Genomic DNA, 16,701 nt, shown 5'->3' with positions numbered 1-16,701 from the left:
GAATGAGCTGAAACGACAGCATTCAACGCTTCGAGAAATAAATAATATTCTTATCAAACAAAACTTGCTAGTTTGTGAATTGTGCTAAATCACGGACATTTTACACTGCCCGGACCTGTTTATTAGCTCGTTAGATAGTTTAAATCCCGTAGTTATTCGTGTTAGTTCCACACAGATTTTACCGCTTCGTTAAGCTTCTTGTAAGCCATATATGCTGAACTGACAGACACGTATACAAAAATTGCTCGAAGAAAATTTGGGGTTCGAAATGGCATGGCAAGGGTCCTGTTGCCATCTAATTTCTCAGTAGAACGTTGAAAATGTTTGCAGCAACCCAGAGATCAGGCCTGGGATTATATCGTGAACGATATAATTTTATAATAGCGAAGGGAATATATGTCAAAAAGAGAAGAATCACAAGAGAACGAGTTATGCAGCCACTATCCACGACTGAAATAAGATGATAAACGGTCTGAAAGTGCGATAATAGGGTGCTATGTAACCAGAAAGAAAACGTTGTGTCACTCACACTCTTCAAGTAAAACACACGCACCATTACATTCATTCACACAGTATCACATTCATCTGCCACAATCTGTCTCACATACACTCTATTCACACATTGCCAAGGTGCAAACGTCGCTTTTTGTACTTGCTGCCTGTTGTATTTCGAAAATTTCAACAACCGTAGAATTATCGGATGCACCATATGATTCCAACGGACTTAAACTTATCTACTTGGTAAATAATAATAATAATAATAATAATAGCACATTTCGCGTAGTAGAGCACTAAATAAAGAAATTCAGTGTTTTTTCCGCTTCTGTCTTGTGAGCATCATCAGCTAGGTGTAGTAGCTGCTGATACCGATTTCTCGCCGGGTGTCGAGCTGCACAGTTTCCTCCAGTCTGTCTTGTCTGCTGCTTGTTGTCGGCACCTGGAAAGGTCTTCCATGGTCTTCATTGGCACACCCAGCTTATTCAGCTGAGCAACCAGACTTGTGGCCAGTGTCAACCTTGGCCGTCCACGAGGTGCTTTGTTGCCCTTGTCAAAATAGCCGCTCATGGCTACTTGCGGTGGCGTGTCCGTGTCCATCCGTAGCACATGACCGGTCATTCGTAGTCGCCTACATGCAACTGTGTCTGATATAGGGTTGCTCTTGGTTCTGCGGTATAGGTCGTCGTTTGAAATTGTGTCTGGGTATCGTATTCCAAGGAGTGATCGCATTTGACGCCGGTGGAATGCGTCTGCCTTGGCCATTGCTGTTGACGATAATCCCCAGGTCTCGCAATTGTACAGGAATGTCGGCAGTACGATAGCGTTGTACATTGGTAAAAGTTGGTATTATTTCTTGGCAAAATGTGTGGAAACGGAAGTTCTTGGGGTAAAGAGTTACTCTTAGAAGGAAGAACCAATTATAGTTGCACTACCTTGGAGACAGGCAGCTGGGTTTGCGGGCAGCGAAAGGGCGACCTCTAGTCAATTTCCGGAAAATCAAAAATGCATCTGCCTGACATGAGCATCCTGCAATCTCTACATTTCTGTCCATTACCTTGGAAGTGGCTGCTACTTTGCCAACTTGCTGAATTACCCTCAGCAAGGTTCCTTATTCTTTGACTGCTATGATAAGTACATTTACCAGCGAAAGGAGAAAATGGTGTCGCGACTCATCGCAAAGAAATAGCTCCGTTCGCCGTCGTATCCGAAGACCATGTTCCTGATCAAACCTCAAGTAGCAGAGTAGTTCCTGGAAACTATTTTTAGGAATTTTCCTTTGCGGTCCATTACTATCAAGCCGAAGGGCTGTTGTCAGATTATTGAGGGTACAGAAGACGCCTATTGAAAATTTGCGAAAGCAATGCCATGATATTGCCGTCACTAAAAGTAGAGTCCTCTCCAATTTTCTGTTTTCCTTCCTGCCTTGTGCATTTGATAATGACATGGATCATATTCTGGTCAATAAACGCAAATAATGCATCTGACCCCTCTTTAAAATTTTGAATATCCCGGAAAAGCCCGCCAACTTCCGCATCCACAACTGGTTGCGTGCTTTTATTTATTTATTTATTTCACTCAACTCGTGGTTCATGACCAATTGGCACGCAAAGTGCGAGAGAGGGGTGATAGCCAACCACGGCACTTTCGGGCTTGCTTGGTGCAACACATTTTCCACTGTCTACCAACTTTGCAAGGAAGCACAATTTCATGAAGGAAGTCCTGCCCAAGGTTTGGAGGTTGATGTTCTGTTTTGGGAATGGCCCCCTAGCTTGATAACCACCGTTATCCGCTTGCTCCTTCGAGTGGGATCCTGTGTCAGACTCATCGAGAAGCCGAAGCAATTAGTATTCACTCATCTTATTCTGGAGCATATAACTATGTGTCTCTACGTTCGGTCACTTTTAATTCTTCGCCCACTATGATCCAATCCCTCTCTCCGCAATCATCCCTAAACTCCTGCCCCGAATTTCTGTAAAATCAAATGAAATGCTTTCGGCAGCGACACTTAGCCTGCCGAACATGGCTTCCGCCAGACCGAGCAAAACTCAAAGGAAGTTCCAAGCACATTATACCTGCACTGGCACTTCATATTTTCAATGCTGCAGATGATATAGTGGATCACTTTCCACCACTTTGGGGGAACAAATTTCTCTGTTTCGACAGGATTCAGGACTACGATATTGACCATAGCTACACGTGATATATGCATATCAACATTTCCATATGTACAAATTACCACCTCCATGGTCCCTAATTTACTTGCTCCTCCACGAATTCCTCTTCATGATATTCGCGTGTGTTTCTCAGCCAAATTCGCCATCTTATTGATGACTGTAGTTTGTGGAGTCATATGATGCCGCACGGTAATTCTAGGTGGCACCCCTGGCTACAGTACTCAAATTTTCGAGACACAACCCACTGCCCCTAACACAATACAAACTTAATAAAATTCAAAAAATTTGGGGGATTCTAACCGCCCATATCACAGGAATCACATTTTGTAATTCGCAAATGCATCATATGATGCCTCTGGTAGTTCTAGGGTTAAGAGATGTACACACCGCTGCTACCTTGCCTTAAAAGGATAGGTGCTCGTCAACTTATATTCCTGAATAGCAGACGGAAGCGGAGAGGGCAATGGGGGTGTCGCGATAGAGAACTGCTGTACCATGTGGCAGCTCTTTACAAGGGCGGCGAAGTGTTAAAACCTGGGTTTTAGCAGTCCCATTCATTTCATGTTGTAGTAATCTCTGGCCTGGAATAATCCATATATTCAAAGATTTCCTCAGACACTCCTCTAGTCCTTAAGCGATATCTTGTATATTCTCGATGATACGAAAAAGTCAAAATAACTGGAACATAAGAAAGTTGGATACGATTGTACAAATAGAGTTGAGTTTATAGTAAATGTGTACTTTGAAACCCTTACGTTGCAAGTCAGATGAGGGTATAAATATGAGTGTATTTGCTTTGAAGCGCTGTTCTTCCGGTTTCATTGGCGTAGATTGTTCTATCTTTCACTACAAAAATGGAGTCGACATTAGCCAAGAAGGTTTGCCGCTTCTATTTGACCGGAAGCTGTCAATTTAGCAAGCGATGTAGAAACCTCCACATTGATGGTAAGTGTTTGTGTTGAGTGGAGTATTTCTTGCCGGGGACAATGACTAACATCCAAATTTTGTTCATCATCACAGAGACGGAGGGAACCAAGGAGCTTCTAGAGATGGTCAGGAGGATGCCTCAAAGAGCAAGTGCTGGGTCCGCGGAAAAACGACCAAAGATTCATATTGGTTCCAAGAAAGGTCAGTGTTGATTGCATATTAGCACACTTGCACGAGCTAGGTGAGCCATCAAGTGGAATGTTTTTCAGTGTATAATAATAATAATAATGGACATTAAGTAACCGCAATCAATAGGACAAGCTGAATCGACATGTGTGTGTGTGCTTTTTATTCATGCAATGTAAAACGAAACTTGTTTAAATCCTTATCTCTTTTTACACTCTTTCGTCATATTTTCATTTCACGCTATTCAGCTTGTCCTATTGATTGTGGTTATCAAATGATTGTCACCTCGCGGTTTTAAAATGGCAATAAATATTTACGACTATTGTCTCCTCGTCGATTGTTTAAATACCTCGCGGTTTGTTTGAATATTTAGTATAAGTAGAAAATTCTTGTACGGAGAAGCCACACGTTAAACTTGAAAGATTGAATAATAATAATTCTCTTTGAACGAGTTTCTTTCTCAGAGCAATATAACAATGCAATTTCATCTTTTCAAATTCTGTTCTCCCGTGCTTATTGCAGATACACGATCGCGAAGGAGTTCATCTGATACAAAGCATCGTTCCGTTGTTAGGAAAGCTACTTTTAAAAAGAGTTGTCGTCCGGGCAAAGGCACGCCATCTTCTGCCACAACAACGTCAACGTCTGGATCGGCTTCCATACAGAGAGAAATAATACCGACACCAGAAGTACCGGCAACGCCAGTGGCAGTCCATGTAGCACCACCAACCTGTGGGATCGAGGTAAGGTGTCTTTCTTCTCATACATGTATTGGGTAAGGATGTATCGTCTTGATCATTCAATGCTATTGCTAACACAAGAGGACGCCCCCAATGCACTGTCAGTTCAGAACCCTCGCATTGCGTGACACAAAGGCCAGGGTGCAGTAGACATTCATTACATGAGTAATGCCAGTAATCAGTACAAACTGTACAAGCTGTTCACGTTACATGTACATTGATAGTCCAATGCACATGAACATATCAACCTTCAATGATAATTAAGGAATGCATAAACCGAACAAATCCAAAACGGGATACCACATCCTACTTTGCTGAAGGAAACACACCGACGAATTAAGAATGTTATACATATTCTCGTTCTGTGGCGTTTTTGGCTCTGATAGCGAAATTGACCATATCAATGTTATATTATATTGTCCCACAGGACCTGGTGGAGGCCATGGATATCCAAGAGGAAGAGCAGACCGAATAAGCTGAAACGACAGCATTCAACGCTTCGAGAAACAAATAATATTCTTATCGAACAAAACTTGCTAGTTTGTGAATTGTGCTAAATCACGGACATTTTACACTACCCGGACCTGTTTATTAGCTCGTTAGATGGTTTAAAACCCGAAATTATGCATAATACGTTACTCCAGTAACACCTGGTGTTAGTTCCACACAGATTTGAAAGCTTCCTCCAGGTTCTTGTAAGACATAGTTTCAGAACTGACAGACACGTACACAAAAAGGAGTTGCTCGAAGAAATAAAGGGTTTCGAAATACCATGGAAAGGGTCCTGTTGCCATCAATTTTCTCAGTAGAACGTTGAAAATGTTTGCAGCAACCCAGAGATGAGGCCTGGGATTATATCGTGAACGATATAATTTAAAAAAAAAGAAAAAACACATGAGAACGAGTTATGCACCAACTATCCACGACTGAATTAAGATGATAAACGGTCTGAAAGTGCGATGATAGGGTGCTATGTAAAGAGAAAGAAAACGTTGAATCACTCAAGTAATATATACACACGCACCATTACATTCATTCACACAGTATCACATTCATCTGCCACTATCTTTCCCACATACACTCTATTCACACATTGCAAAGGTGCAAACTTCGCTTTTGGTACTGACAATTATAGTTGCACTACCTTGGAGACAGGCAGCTGGGTTTGCGCCCAGCGAAAGGGCGACCTCTGGTCAATTACCGGAAAATCAAAAGTGCATCTGCCTGACATGCGCATCTTGCAATCTCTACATTTCAGTCCATTACCTTGGAAGTGGCTGCTACTTCGCCAACTTGCTGAATTACCCCCAGCAGGGTTCGTTATTCTTTGACTGCTATAATAAGTACATTTACGAGCGAAAGGAGAAAGTGGTGTCGAGACTCATCGCAAACAAATAATTCCGTTCGCGTCGTTTCCGAAGACCATCTTCCTGATCAAACCTCAAGTATTTCAAGCCGTAACCTGGGATTCATGTAGAGCGATTGTGCGGCTAACCGCAATCAATAGGACAAGTTGAATGGACATGTGTGTGTGCACTTTATTCATGCAATGTAAAACGAAAATTGTTTAAATCCGTATCTCTTTTTACACTCTTCCGTAATGTTTTCTTCCTTTTATTGCACATTGTCTCCACCGTTTTACATTGCATGAATAAAGTGTACTCAAAAGTAATGTCACTTCAGCTTCTCCTTTTGATTACGGTTAATAAATTATTGTCACCTCGCCGTTTGTTTGAATATTTAGTGTTAGTAGAAAATTCTTATACCGAGAAGCCACTCGTTAAACTTGAAAGGTTGAATGAAAACGAGAGAGCTTGGAAGCTCAGGGCCCTACTCTATGAAATTTTTGGCTTGATGACTTGGACAAAGAAAAGCATAGGGATGTTATAAATTTTTCAATTCTCCTGATTTTATTTCAAGGCGTAACCTGGGATTCGAACCCGCACTATCGCTCTACATTCATTCCCCGATACACTTCACATTCAACTCATTCTTCCTGAGTGAAGTTCCTACACGTTATGATCTTGCGCTATTTAGGATCGGTGTACAGGCCGCCATCATTGGCACACCGCCAAACCGATACTTTCTTTACTCAATTTCAATCCATCTTGCAACACTTATCTATGCCCGACTCCATGCTTCTCGTCTCTGGGGGACTTCAACGCTCTTTGCTCGGAATGGTATGGATCGACCACAGATGCGGTTCGTCATCAACTGCTTTGTCTGCTTCAAATGCTCTCCCTATCACAGCTCCTTACCTTTCCCACACATTACTCCCAACACAGTCAGTGTTCATGCCAGTGCGTTAGACCTGGTTATAACCAAAAACCCACTACTTCTTTCTAACCTCACAACTGCAGCACCGCTGGGTACCTCCGACCACGACATTGTCCTCGCCAGACTCCAATTGCAAGGTCAGCGAGACACACGAGGTGTTGCCATCCCTGCTGACCCAAGTCAGTTCAACTTTTCTTCATTCGATACATCCCTCAGAGCCTGCAAAGAGAGGTCCCTCGTTGGCCAGTGCTTATCGACTATCGATTGGTTCAGCGAGCTCCAGATTCCCCTTTGAACTGAACCATATAAATAAAATAAATAAATAAATATACCATATTTTACAAATAATCTACGTGGAGATAAAAGTTTAATAATAGCAATGAAAAGTATGAATGCCGCAGACATCACCACGCAACATGACAATTTGTTCAAGGTTTGGTTTTGTGTGTTTCCAAAATCGATTTTCACGTTCCGATCATCAGTGGAAATACGGATTTTTAACCTTTGTTTTTCCCTTGATCTCTTTAGTTCCGTATTTCCACTGATGATCGGAACGTGAAAATCGATTTTGGAAACACACAAAACCAAACCTTGAACAAATTGTCATGTTGCGTGGTGATGTCTGCGGCATTCATACTTTTCATTGCTACCATATTTTACCATAATTATTATTGTGGCCAGCTGTTGGTGGGCCGGGGGACTGTGGCCAGCTCGCTGTGCTTGATGGTACGGTACGGGACAGATACGGTACCAGGAAATATTGTGGCCAGCTGTTATGTACAATCCTGTAGAGCCTTTGTATTCACAGATACGGGACAGATACGGGACAGATACGGGACAGATACGTGATGGCTCCAGGCGTGACACAAACAAACACTAAACGAGAGAGCTTGGAAGCTCCGGGCGCTGCGCTATGCTTTGTTGCCTAGCTCATCGTGGATGTTGTTAGAAATGATGGAAATGCTTTTTCCTTTGATTAGGTACATCATTGTATTGCAAAAACGTTTCAATGAGTTACTGAAGTAACGTCTTCTGCATAGCTATGGGACCGGCGCTGACTCTGCCGATCACGGGCGTTCTGGAGTCGACGGGATGTCTGTCCTGACGTTTCCTGGGACCGGCGCTGACTCTGCCGATCACGGGCGTTCTTCTTCTTATTATTATTTTTGATTGATTGATTGATTTTTATTTCACGGATCCTCCAGAGGCAAATAGATGCCTATCGAAGGGAGTCTCCTAAGTAAGTATGGAAAATGAGAAAGTATGTTCGTAAGGGAGAAGAGGTAGAAGATACATTAGAATATAGAGTACAGAAGAAGTAAATTCAGTACTTCGGGTAGTACATTGCATGCTAATCATAATGAGAATTAGAAAGGCAGCATTGCGGACTACTATAACTGACATATACACAAACTATTGAAACTATCATAGATGTGGTTAGCCTAGACACAAAAGTCAGGAATACCTTTCAAAGAAAACATAGATTGCGAATGATACCGACGAACAGCAATACTAAATTTCGCTGTTGTAGAGAGTGAACGAATATCTTTAGGAAGTTTATTCCAGGCAACACTCAAAGAAAAAAGGGTTGATTTACGAAAGAAGGTGCCAGCTTTAGGAAGAATTATGGATGAAGGGTGACGACTGCTTTGGGAACTGGGTAGCTGGAAGTGAGACAACAAGGAGGGTATTGGGAGAATACATGGTGGAAATAGACAAGGCCAAGAATCTGCCGTCGCCATGCTAAAGATTCCCAAGAGGACAGAACATTGAGGTCTTCTTTGGAAGTCGTCCAGTCAGGCCGACGCTTGAGTTTACTATTTAGGTATGCTCTAGCAGCAGTAGCCTGCAGTTTATCAAGGGTTGTGGACATGGTGGCTGAAACGGAAAACATCCAAACGGGAACAGCATATTCAAGGAGGGGACGAACATAACATTTATACAAAAGATTCACAGCAGGAAAAGGAAGGAAGTTGGACATGTGGTTTAAAAGAAAAACCCGACCATTAAATATGCTGGTAATGTGTTGAATATGGGGATTATTATACTGACGGCAACTAACATCCATTCTAATTGGATTTACTCGTCTCCCTACTTCGTATTTCTTTCCAGAAAATCTCCCCTTACAGCAGGGAGTCGTTTACATATGACTCCCTGCTATACATCTACATGACTGTATACACGTTATAATAATTATGCTATCGGCCTACATGCGATTCCCAGGCTGGTCGACAGGCGGCCCAGCCAGCCTGCTAGTGGGATCTCGGCCTCGCACACAAATCCACACAAAATGTTACTGCACTGAATGCATTCCCCCGATCCACTTTGCATATATTACTAATTCTCTTGATGGTACCGTTCTCTTGATGGTACGAAATATCATAGATAGGGTCTTGTTGCCATCAATGTTCTCAGTAGAACGATGATAATGTTTTCAGCAACCCAGGGATGAGGTCTGAGATTATTTCGTGAACGATATCGTGAACGATATAATTCTATAATATCACTTGAAGCGAAGGGAATATAAAGTATTACCTGAAACGAAGGGAATAATTATAAAGTATTACGTGAAGAGAAGGGAATGTAAAGTATTACGTGAAGCGAAGGGAATATGCGGTAAATAATCACCAGTATAGTAACCTAGTCGAAACAGAGGTTTGTAATACGATTGAATATTCGCCAATGTTAATGAGGCTGAAAGTATTATTCGACTAGTAAACAAATGAACTTGGAAGGAGAATCAAGAATTTTTTATAAAAGGGAAAATGACCAATAAACTACAAATTGCACTATAATGTCCACTTACACCACCAGATACTAAACAATCAGCTCATGCGATAACATTGCACGACACTGCAGTTAGTTGTAGAACGACAGTACCGTCGGTCAGTGTCGCGCAATGTTATCGCATGATTTGATTATTCAGAAACTGGTGGTGTTAGGGGACATAATAGTATATATGCCTCATTCTCGTTGGGGGACGTCATGACGTAGGAAAGATACGAGAATTGTAGTTCTTTTTTGTCTTTCTTTTTCCATGACGTAATATTTGCTGCTGGCAAATGCGAGATAGTAGGAGCATTCGCTCTGGCTATGACATTCGTTTTCTTTTTCCTTTGCAAGTGTAGTGTCCTTTCCGATCCCGTTCTTCTAAAACTGTCAGGATCCTTTTTGGAATATGCCTACCCGTAAAAGACCATAGAAATTGTCCATGAACATAACCACCTTGGTTGTTGACGATTTTCTAACATGGGCTCCTCATGTAGACTATATTTTGCAAGAAAACTGGTAGTGTTCTCGGCATACTATATCCTCATCGTTCTCACCTCCTGAAGATATTCGTTCACTCTCTACAACAGCGAAATTTAGTATTGCTGCTCGTCGGTATCATTCGCAATCCATGTTTTCTTTGAAAGGTATTCCTGACTTTTGTGTCTAGGCTAACCACATCTATGATAGTTTCAATATTTTGTGAATATTTCATTTATAGTAGTTCGAAATGCTGCTTTTCTAATTCTCATTGTGATTAGCATGCAATCCACTACCTGAAGTACTGAATTTACTTCTTCTGTACTCTATATTCTAATGTATCTTCTACCTCTTCTCCCTTAAGAACATACTTTCCCATTTTCCATACTTACTTAGGAGACTCCCTTCGATAGGCATCTATTTGCCTCTGGAGGATCCGTGAAATAAAAATCAATCAATCATTCAATCAATCACCTGCCAAATACATGCCGTTCTATGTTTGATCGCTCATAACTATTACCTATTTTCCAGTATGCATGTCAGTCTACTTGAAAAGTAATTTGTTGATCCATAATTATCATTACACGAGTTTCTTGTTCATAACAAAACAACAATTCAATTTCATCTTTTTTTGAATTGTTGTTTTGTTATAAACAAGAAACTCGTGTAATGATAATTATGGATCAACTAATTCTGTTCCCCCGTGCTTATTTCAGGTACACGACAAAGAAGGGGTTCAGCGGCGACTTGGCGGCGTTCCGTTGCTCGGAAAGCTACTTTGAAAAGGAGAAGTCATTCGGGCAAAGGAACGTCAACGTCCTCGCCACCAACTGCCGTGCCGCAAGATGGACATGTTTGGAGGATATAGTACGGCGGGCCAAACCTCTGTTGTCAGCCACTCCATGAGGTCAGTCGTAGCCCGACTGGTCTATGGTGGATCGATCCATTTGTTGTTGCTCACCCACATCGCTTTCCCCTGTGAGCAACCTCTGGCTAGAGGCCGTCAGATATGGACAGCTCACACGGAGAATGAATACGAGATTTGCAGTGGCTGATGGGAGAAGGAAGTGTCTGGGACTTGAGAAGCTGTCAAGCAACCTTCATGTATATGGTGGGAAGCGTTCTGGCGAATCCAGTTCCGCATGGATCGTGCTACATTTGTTGGCACTCTGCAACGGTACCCACTTCGGATAGCAGGGGACCAAAATGCGGCAGACGATCCCAACAGCAAAGCTGGTGCTTTACTATACCAGTCATGGTGAAACGTAAGCAGAGATTGCTGGTGTGGTTCGCCTTCGTCAAAGTACTGTGGCAGAAATCGTCCACGAAGGTTTTGCCAACCTTGTAAAGACGGCGTCCAGGGATAGCATCATGTTTCCTGTGGGAAAACAGCTCACAAGAACCATGCGACGCTTCGAAGAACTGTCTGGCCTTCAATACTGTGCTGGGGCCATTGATGGTACGTTCACCAATATCACGAAGCCTGACAAGTTTGGTGATCTCTTTTGGTGTTACAAACAGTTCTCGTCTGTTTTGCTCTTCGCTTGCGTGGATAGTCCCGGCCTATTCACATCTGTGGATGTAGGTGCAGCAGGCTCTGTTGGAGATGCTGCTCTTTTTTATTAACTATGCTACCAAAGCCAATAAAATCGCGATACCATATTTAAACCTACGAGCGGACGGTAATGTGTCAGTATTCAGTGCCAGTTGCTTAGTACCAAGATGCAAAAGAAGTTGGTCTTCTAATTTGATAAGGCACCGTCTTTAGGAAACAACACTTCGCATTGAATAGACCATTTTTGGAGTTCATAAATGTGTATGTGGCTGCGCTGGAGTTTGCGGAAAATTAGAAAAGTTGTATTTCTCGCCGGCCGAGCGCATCGAGATAGGCGAGCAATGATTTCTCGCGAAATATTTTCAGTTGCAAATATGGCATCAGGTGTGTTCTTTATTGTCGCTTCTTTTCCTGACTTCTGCAGTCAGTTTTGAGTCTCACCAGTGTCCCGGCCCTCCCATCCTACTTTCTCTGCATATTATCTTTGCTTGTTATCACGGTTTGCTGTGAGGTTCTTGCCATGCCTACATGATGCCTAATCGCCATTGGGGACATACACCCGGGTTTTTTCCCTCACAACTGCGTCCGTCGGCGCGAGGGTTTTTCCCGGCTGGCTCGGTACAGGAATATTGATCTGATGGTGCCAAGTGGCTCTGCATCATGGCCCATTTCTGCTATCCCCTGGCACGCCTATTCTATCCGACACACTCTGTTCTCAGTCCTGGCTTCCGTTACTCCCTCGTTATTTGGTTCACATCTGGCTGCGGCCAACTATCCTTCGCTTTGTGTGTTGACGCTATTGCTGTCTATGTCTCTGTCTATACCAGTATATGTGGAGAGAGAAGGTACCGTCTTAACGGAAGAATATCTGGTTCTGTAAACTTCCCCCCAATAAACTACCAAACATGTATGTCACAGTCCGTAGGAGTAAAACGATGCCTCTGGTAATTCTAGCGTAAAAGTAAGTAAATGATCGTGTCCTTTCCCGAAGGGAACTCTAACGTGGTTGAATTAATATCCCAGACACTCTTCTTGTGCTAAGGAGATATCTAGTACATTCTCAATGATACGAAAAAGTCAACTTAATTGGTACATGAAGCAAGTGGATACGGTTATACAAATAGAGTTGAGTTTATAGTAAATTTGTAAGTTAATACGCTAACAATGCAACTCGCAGGGTATAAATACGAGTTTGTTTGCATTCAACCGCGGTTCGTTCACTTGCATTCACCTTGATTTCCGTGCCGCTCACTTCGAAAATGGAGTCGAAACTTGTGAAGAGAGTTTGCCGGCACTACCTGGATGGCAAGTGCTATTTCAACAAGAGGTGTAGGAGCCTACATATCGATGGTAAGTGTCTTGGATGAGTGACATATCCCGTTTCTGGGGCAATGACTAACATCCGTATTTGTGTACCTCCTCACAGAGACGGAGGGAACCAAGGAGCTTCTTCAGATGGTGAGGGACATGCCTCACACTGCAAGTGCTGGGTCCGTGGCCGCAAGACGACCAAGTGTTACCATTGGATCCAAAAAAGGTCAGTATGCCTTACAGAAAAGCGAACTTCTATGAGCCTCCATATTGAATGTTTTTCATTATGATCTAGACAAACATTAAGTGTTTTAGTAGAACATTGTTGTCAAGTGAAGTCACTCATTAACCTAGAAAGTTTAATCCATAATTGTCATTTCACGAGTTTCTTGTTCAGAACAAACAACAATTTAGTTTAATCTTTTCAAATTATTCTGTTCGCCGTGTTTATTCCAGGTATAGGACGAAAAAGGGGTTCAGCGGCAACTAGGCGGCGTTCCGTTGCACGGAAAGCTGCTTTGAAAAGGAGAAGACGTTCGGGCAAAGGAACGTCAACGTCATCGCCACCAACTTCCGTGCCGCAAGACGTCATACCGACACAGGAGGTGGCACTCCCTGTACTCCCACCAGGCTGCGGGATCGAGGTAAGATGTCTTTTTTTGTCATATAGGGCAAGGTTCCGGAACATTGCCCATACATATCACTCGTTTCCTTCCCCATTTTCAACCTTTCCGGCAATTCTGAGAATTATGAAATTCAACTCGATTCATCACAATGAGCGCGTGTTCGTCGCGAACGCTTGCAAAGCCAACCGAAGTAGCACTACAGCTACAAGACTAACCGAGACAGACAGACACTCCGTCGTCGAACACACACACACACACACACACACACACACACACGAAGTCACACCCAGACTACTATTATTATTATTTACTCACAATCATGTGGCACCAGCCAATGAAATTATGACGTGGGCGATACCCAGCAATGGCGGTGATAGAGCTAGAGGGGAGAAAGAAAAGGAATGAAAGGGGAACTAAAAAGTAAGAGAAGCGCGGGGGAGCTAGGGCAGGGCTTGATATCAACTATGTTGAACTCTGCAGTAGCTGTTTGAATGAATTGTAAAATTGGCAGGATTTTAGATTTTGTGGAAGGAGAGACCAATGGCGGTAAGCAAGGAACAAGGAGAAGTTTGTATAGAGGCAGACCGCGACATAGGGAAGCGGAGAGAGGTTTTGGTGGGTATGTCTTGACATTGAGCAAACCAGCTTAGGCAAGAGAGAGCATGAGAAGCAGCAATGCCCAGCTAAATTTTTTGAATTGTCTGGCATGCCAAGAAATGCACGCGGACCGAGAGCGGCACAGCAGAAGCAAGGCAGTATAAGGATGTGCTTGGAGTCAGGATAGGAATCCGTGATAATATTTTCAAAAGACGCCTTTGCATGACTTCGCATTCAGTGTTTTAGAAATACCAGCCCAAATTATGCAGCAATAATAAAAAAATTGCAGAATGTAAGATGTGTAGATAACATGGCAACAGTCGGTGTGGAGGTGTGTGATGTGTGATAAGAGAAATCCCATAACTGAGCTAGCACGGCTGTTTAAATATTCGATCTGGGATTTCCATGTTAAGTGTTGGTCAATAATGACGCCAAGATGCTTGTGTTTTGCAACGATGCAGAGCAGGGTTGTGGTGCCTGAAAAGGTACAGGGGCTGGTTTCTAATGAAGATAGGTCACAGGAACAACTGAGGGATACACATTACTACATCTTGAGAACTCAATCGGACCAAGTAGTGAAGACCAAGAAGAGCACGAACTGTGCAACAACAAACTGCACTCGAACTGAACTCGTGCAGCAAAAGCAGCGAGCCTAAGTATATCCAACCCCAAGCTGAGCACAGATCATGGCAGAAAGGCTAGACTCAGCGCGGAGAGGGACCAAAACAAATTAACTGTAACAAGTGGATCCAGCTACGAAAGCTAAATGTGGTCAGGCAAGTACATGTGGTCTGTAAGAAACTTTCTTTCTTTGGTATTTGTTTGGCTCAGATAGTGCATTGACCCTTTCAAGATTTTTTTCTCTCTTTCCACAGGACCTGCTGGAGGAAATGGATATCCAAGAGGACCAGAACGAATGAGCTGAAACGACAGATACGGCCTCATCTCCAGCGTACAACGAAACCAGAATAAAAATGATATTATGAAGCAAACCAGCTATTGTGTGAATTGTGCCTAATCACGGACATGGTTCCCTGAATGATCGGCAAGTTCATTAAGTCGTTAGGTAATTGATTTCTCGTAGCTAGGAGGGCCTAATGACTTAGGCCGTAGGCTGAAGGGCACAAACAAGCCACAAGGCCCTTCCTGGCACTAGCTATTTTAGAACAATGTTACATGGATTTAAACTGCAGTACAAAACTGCTTATATCCAGCAAGTGTCCACACGGTGTATGCGAAAGGTTGCGTAAAACACGCGGACACTCATGAAACCATGGAAACTCGCTGGCGGGGTTTCATCTCCTTTCCTTTAGTTTACAAGAGAATTTTTCTATTTTTAGTGTGCGGGTAGTGTTCTTCATCGCATGTCAACCTACAACTGATTGGACTATTCTTGAAGCCATAGTGGTCCGCGCAACTGGCTGCTCATGCTGATGCAGTAGTCGTAGTTGTTCGCTTCATGTTGTAGTTAATGTTCAGTCACCCACGCGAGACGCCGAGGCTGAAGATAAATTGGCGAGAAATCCGAAGAAGAAGAAGAAAAATGAGAAAAGCGTTTTGCATTGCATGTCCATGGACATGTTTGGAGGACATAGTACAGCTTGCCCAGCCTCTGTTGTCAGCCACTCCATGAGGTCAGTCGCAGCCCGAATGTTCTATGGTGGATTGTCCTAGGCACAGAATGTGCCGTCAGATAGGGACAGCTCACAAGGAGAATAAATACAAGATTTGCAGTGCCTGCTGAGAGAAGGAAGTGTGGGGGACCTGAGAAACTGTCGAGCAATCTTCACGTGTATGGTGTGAAGCGTCCTGACGAATCCAGTTCCGCATGTATCGTGCCAGATTTGTTTTCATTCAGCAACGGTACCAACATCGGATAGCAGGAGACGAAAATGCGGCCTTCGAAACCAGGTAAGCGATTGTCTATGGTGCTTTACTATACCGGTCATGGTTAAATGTTAGCAGAGATCGCTGTTCTGTTTCGTCTAGGCCAAAGTACTGTGGCAGAAATCGCCCACGAAGGTTTTACCAGCCTAGTGAAGGCAGTGTCCAGGGACAGCTTCATGTTTCTTGTGGGGAACCAGCTCACCAGAACCATGCTACGATTCGAAGAACTGTCTGGCCTTCCATACTGTGCTGGGGCCATTGATGGTATGTTCACCAAAATCACCAATCCTGACAGGTTTGGTGATCTCTTTTCGTGTTACAAACAGTTCTCGGCTGTTTTGCTGTTCGTTTATGTGGATAGTCGCCGGCTCGAAAGCTCGAAAGCTCTGGGAACTCTAGAGTGGTTGAATGAATTTCCCAGACACTCTTCTAGTGCTAAAGGGATATCTGGTATATTTTCAATGATACGAAAAAGCCAAAGTAATTGGTACATAAAGCAAGTGGACACGGTTATACAAGTAGAGTTGAGTTTATAGTAAATTTGTAAGTTGAAACGCTAACAATGCAACTAGGGTATACATGTAATACGAGTTTCTTTGCTTTTAAGCGCTGTTCCTTCACATGCATTCACCTTGATTTCTGTACAGTTCACTACGAAAATGGAGTCAAGAGAG

At 43.0% G+C, this 16,701-nt stretch overlaps 1 protein-coding gene across 1 annotated transcript; it reads left to right on the top strand.

Annotated features, from left to right (window-relative positions):
* Positions 1 to 12,822: 12,822 nt before the first annotated feature.
* On the top strand, positions 12,823 to 15,132 carry LOC135818976 (uncharacterized). Its single transcript, XM_065332139.1, has 4 exons — positions 12,823 to 12,956; positions 13,033 to 13,143; positions 13,374 to 13,561; positions 15,016 to 15,132. Exons 1-4 carry the CDS (start codon positions 12,866 to 12,868, stop codon positions 15,058 to 15,060), a joined length of 435 nt encoding a protein of 144 aa, XP_065188211.1. The 5' UTR covers positions 12,823 to 12,865; the 3' UTR covers positions 15,061 to 15,132.
* The last annotated feature ends 1,569 nt before the right edge of the window (positions 15,133 to 16,701 follow it).

This window comes from Sycon ciliatum, chromosome 6 (assembly GCF_964019385.1).
Source record: "Sycon ciliatum chromosome 6, ocSycCili1.1, whole genome shotgun sequence".
Taxonomy (NCBI): Eukaryota; Metazoa; Porifera; class Calcarea; order Leucosolenida; family Sycettidae; genus Sycon; species Sycon ciliatum.
The sequence above is the reverse complement of the archived record's forward strand: the minus strand, read 5'-3'. Positions and strand labels throughout refer to the sequence as shown.

Bases quoted from the DNA above. Each gene is read 5' to 3' on its own strand.
- LOC135818976 (XM_065332139.1), top strand. From the start codon at position 12,866: ATGGAGTCGAAACTTGTGAAGAGAGTTTGCCGGCACTACCTGGATGGC. The intron at 13,144-13,373 runs GTCAGTATGCCT...TGTTTATTCCAG, and splicing joins TACCATTGGATCCAAAAAAG to GTATAGGACGAAAAAGGGGT. The intron at 13,562-15,015 runs GTAAGATGTCTT...CTCTTTCCACAG, and splicing joins CACCAGGCTGCGGGATCGAG to GACCTGCTGGAGGAAATGGA.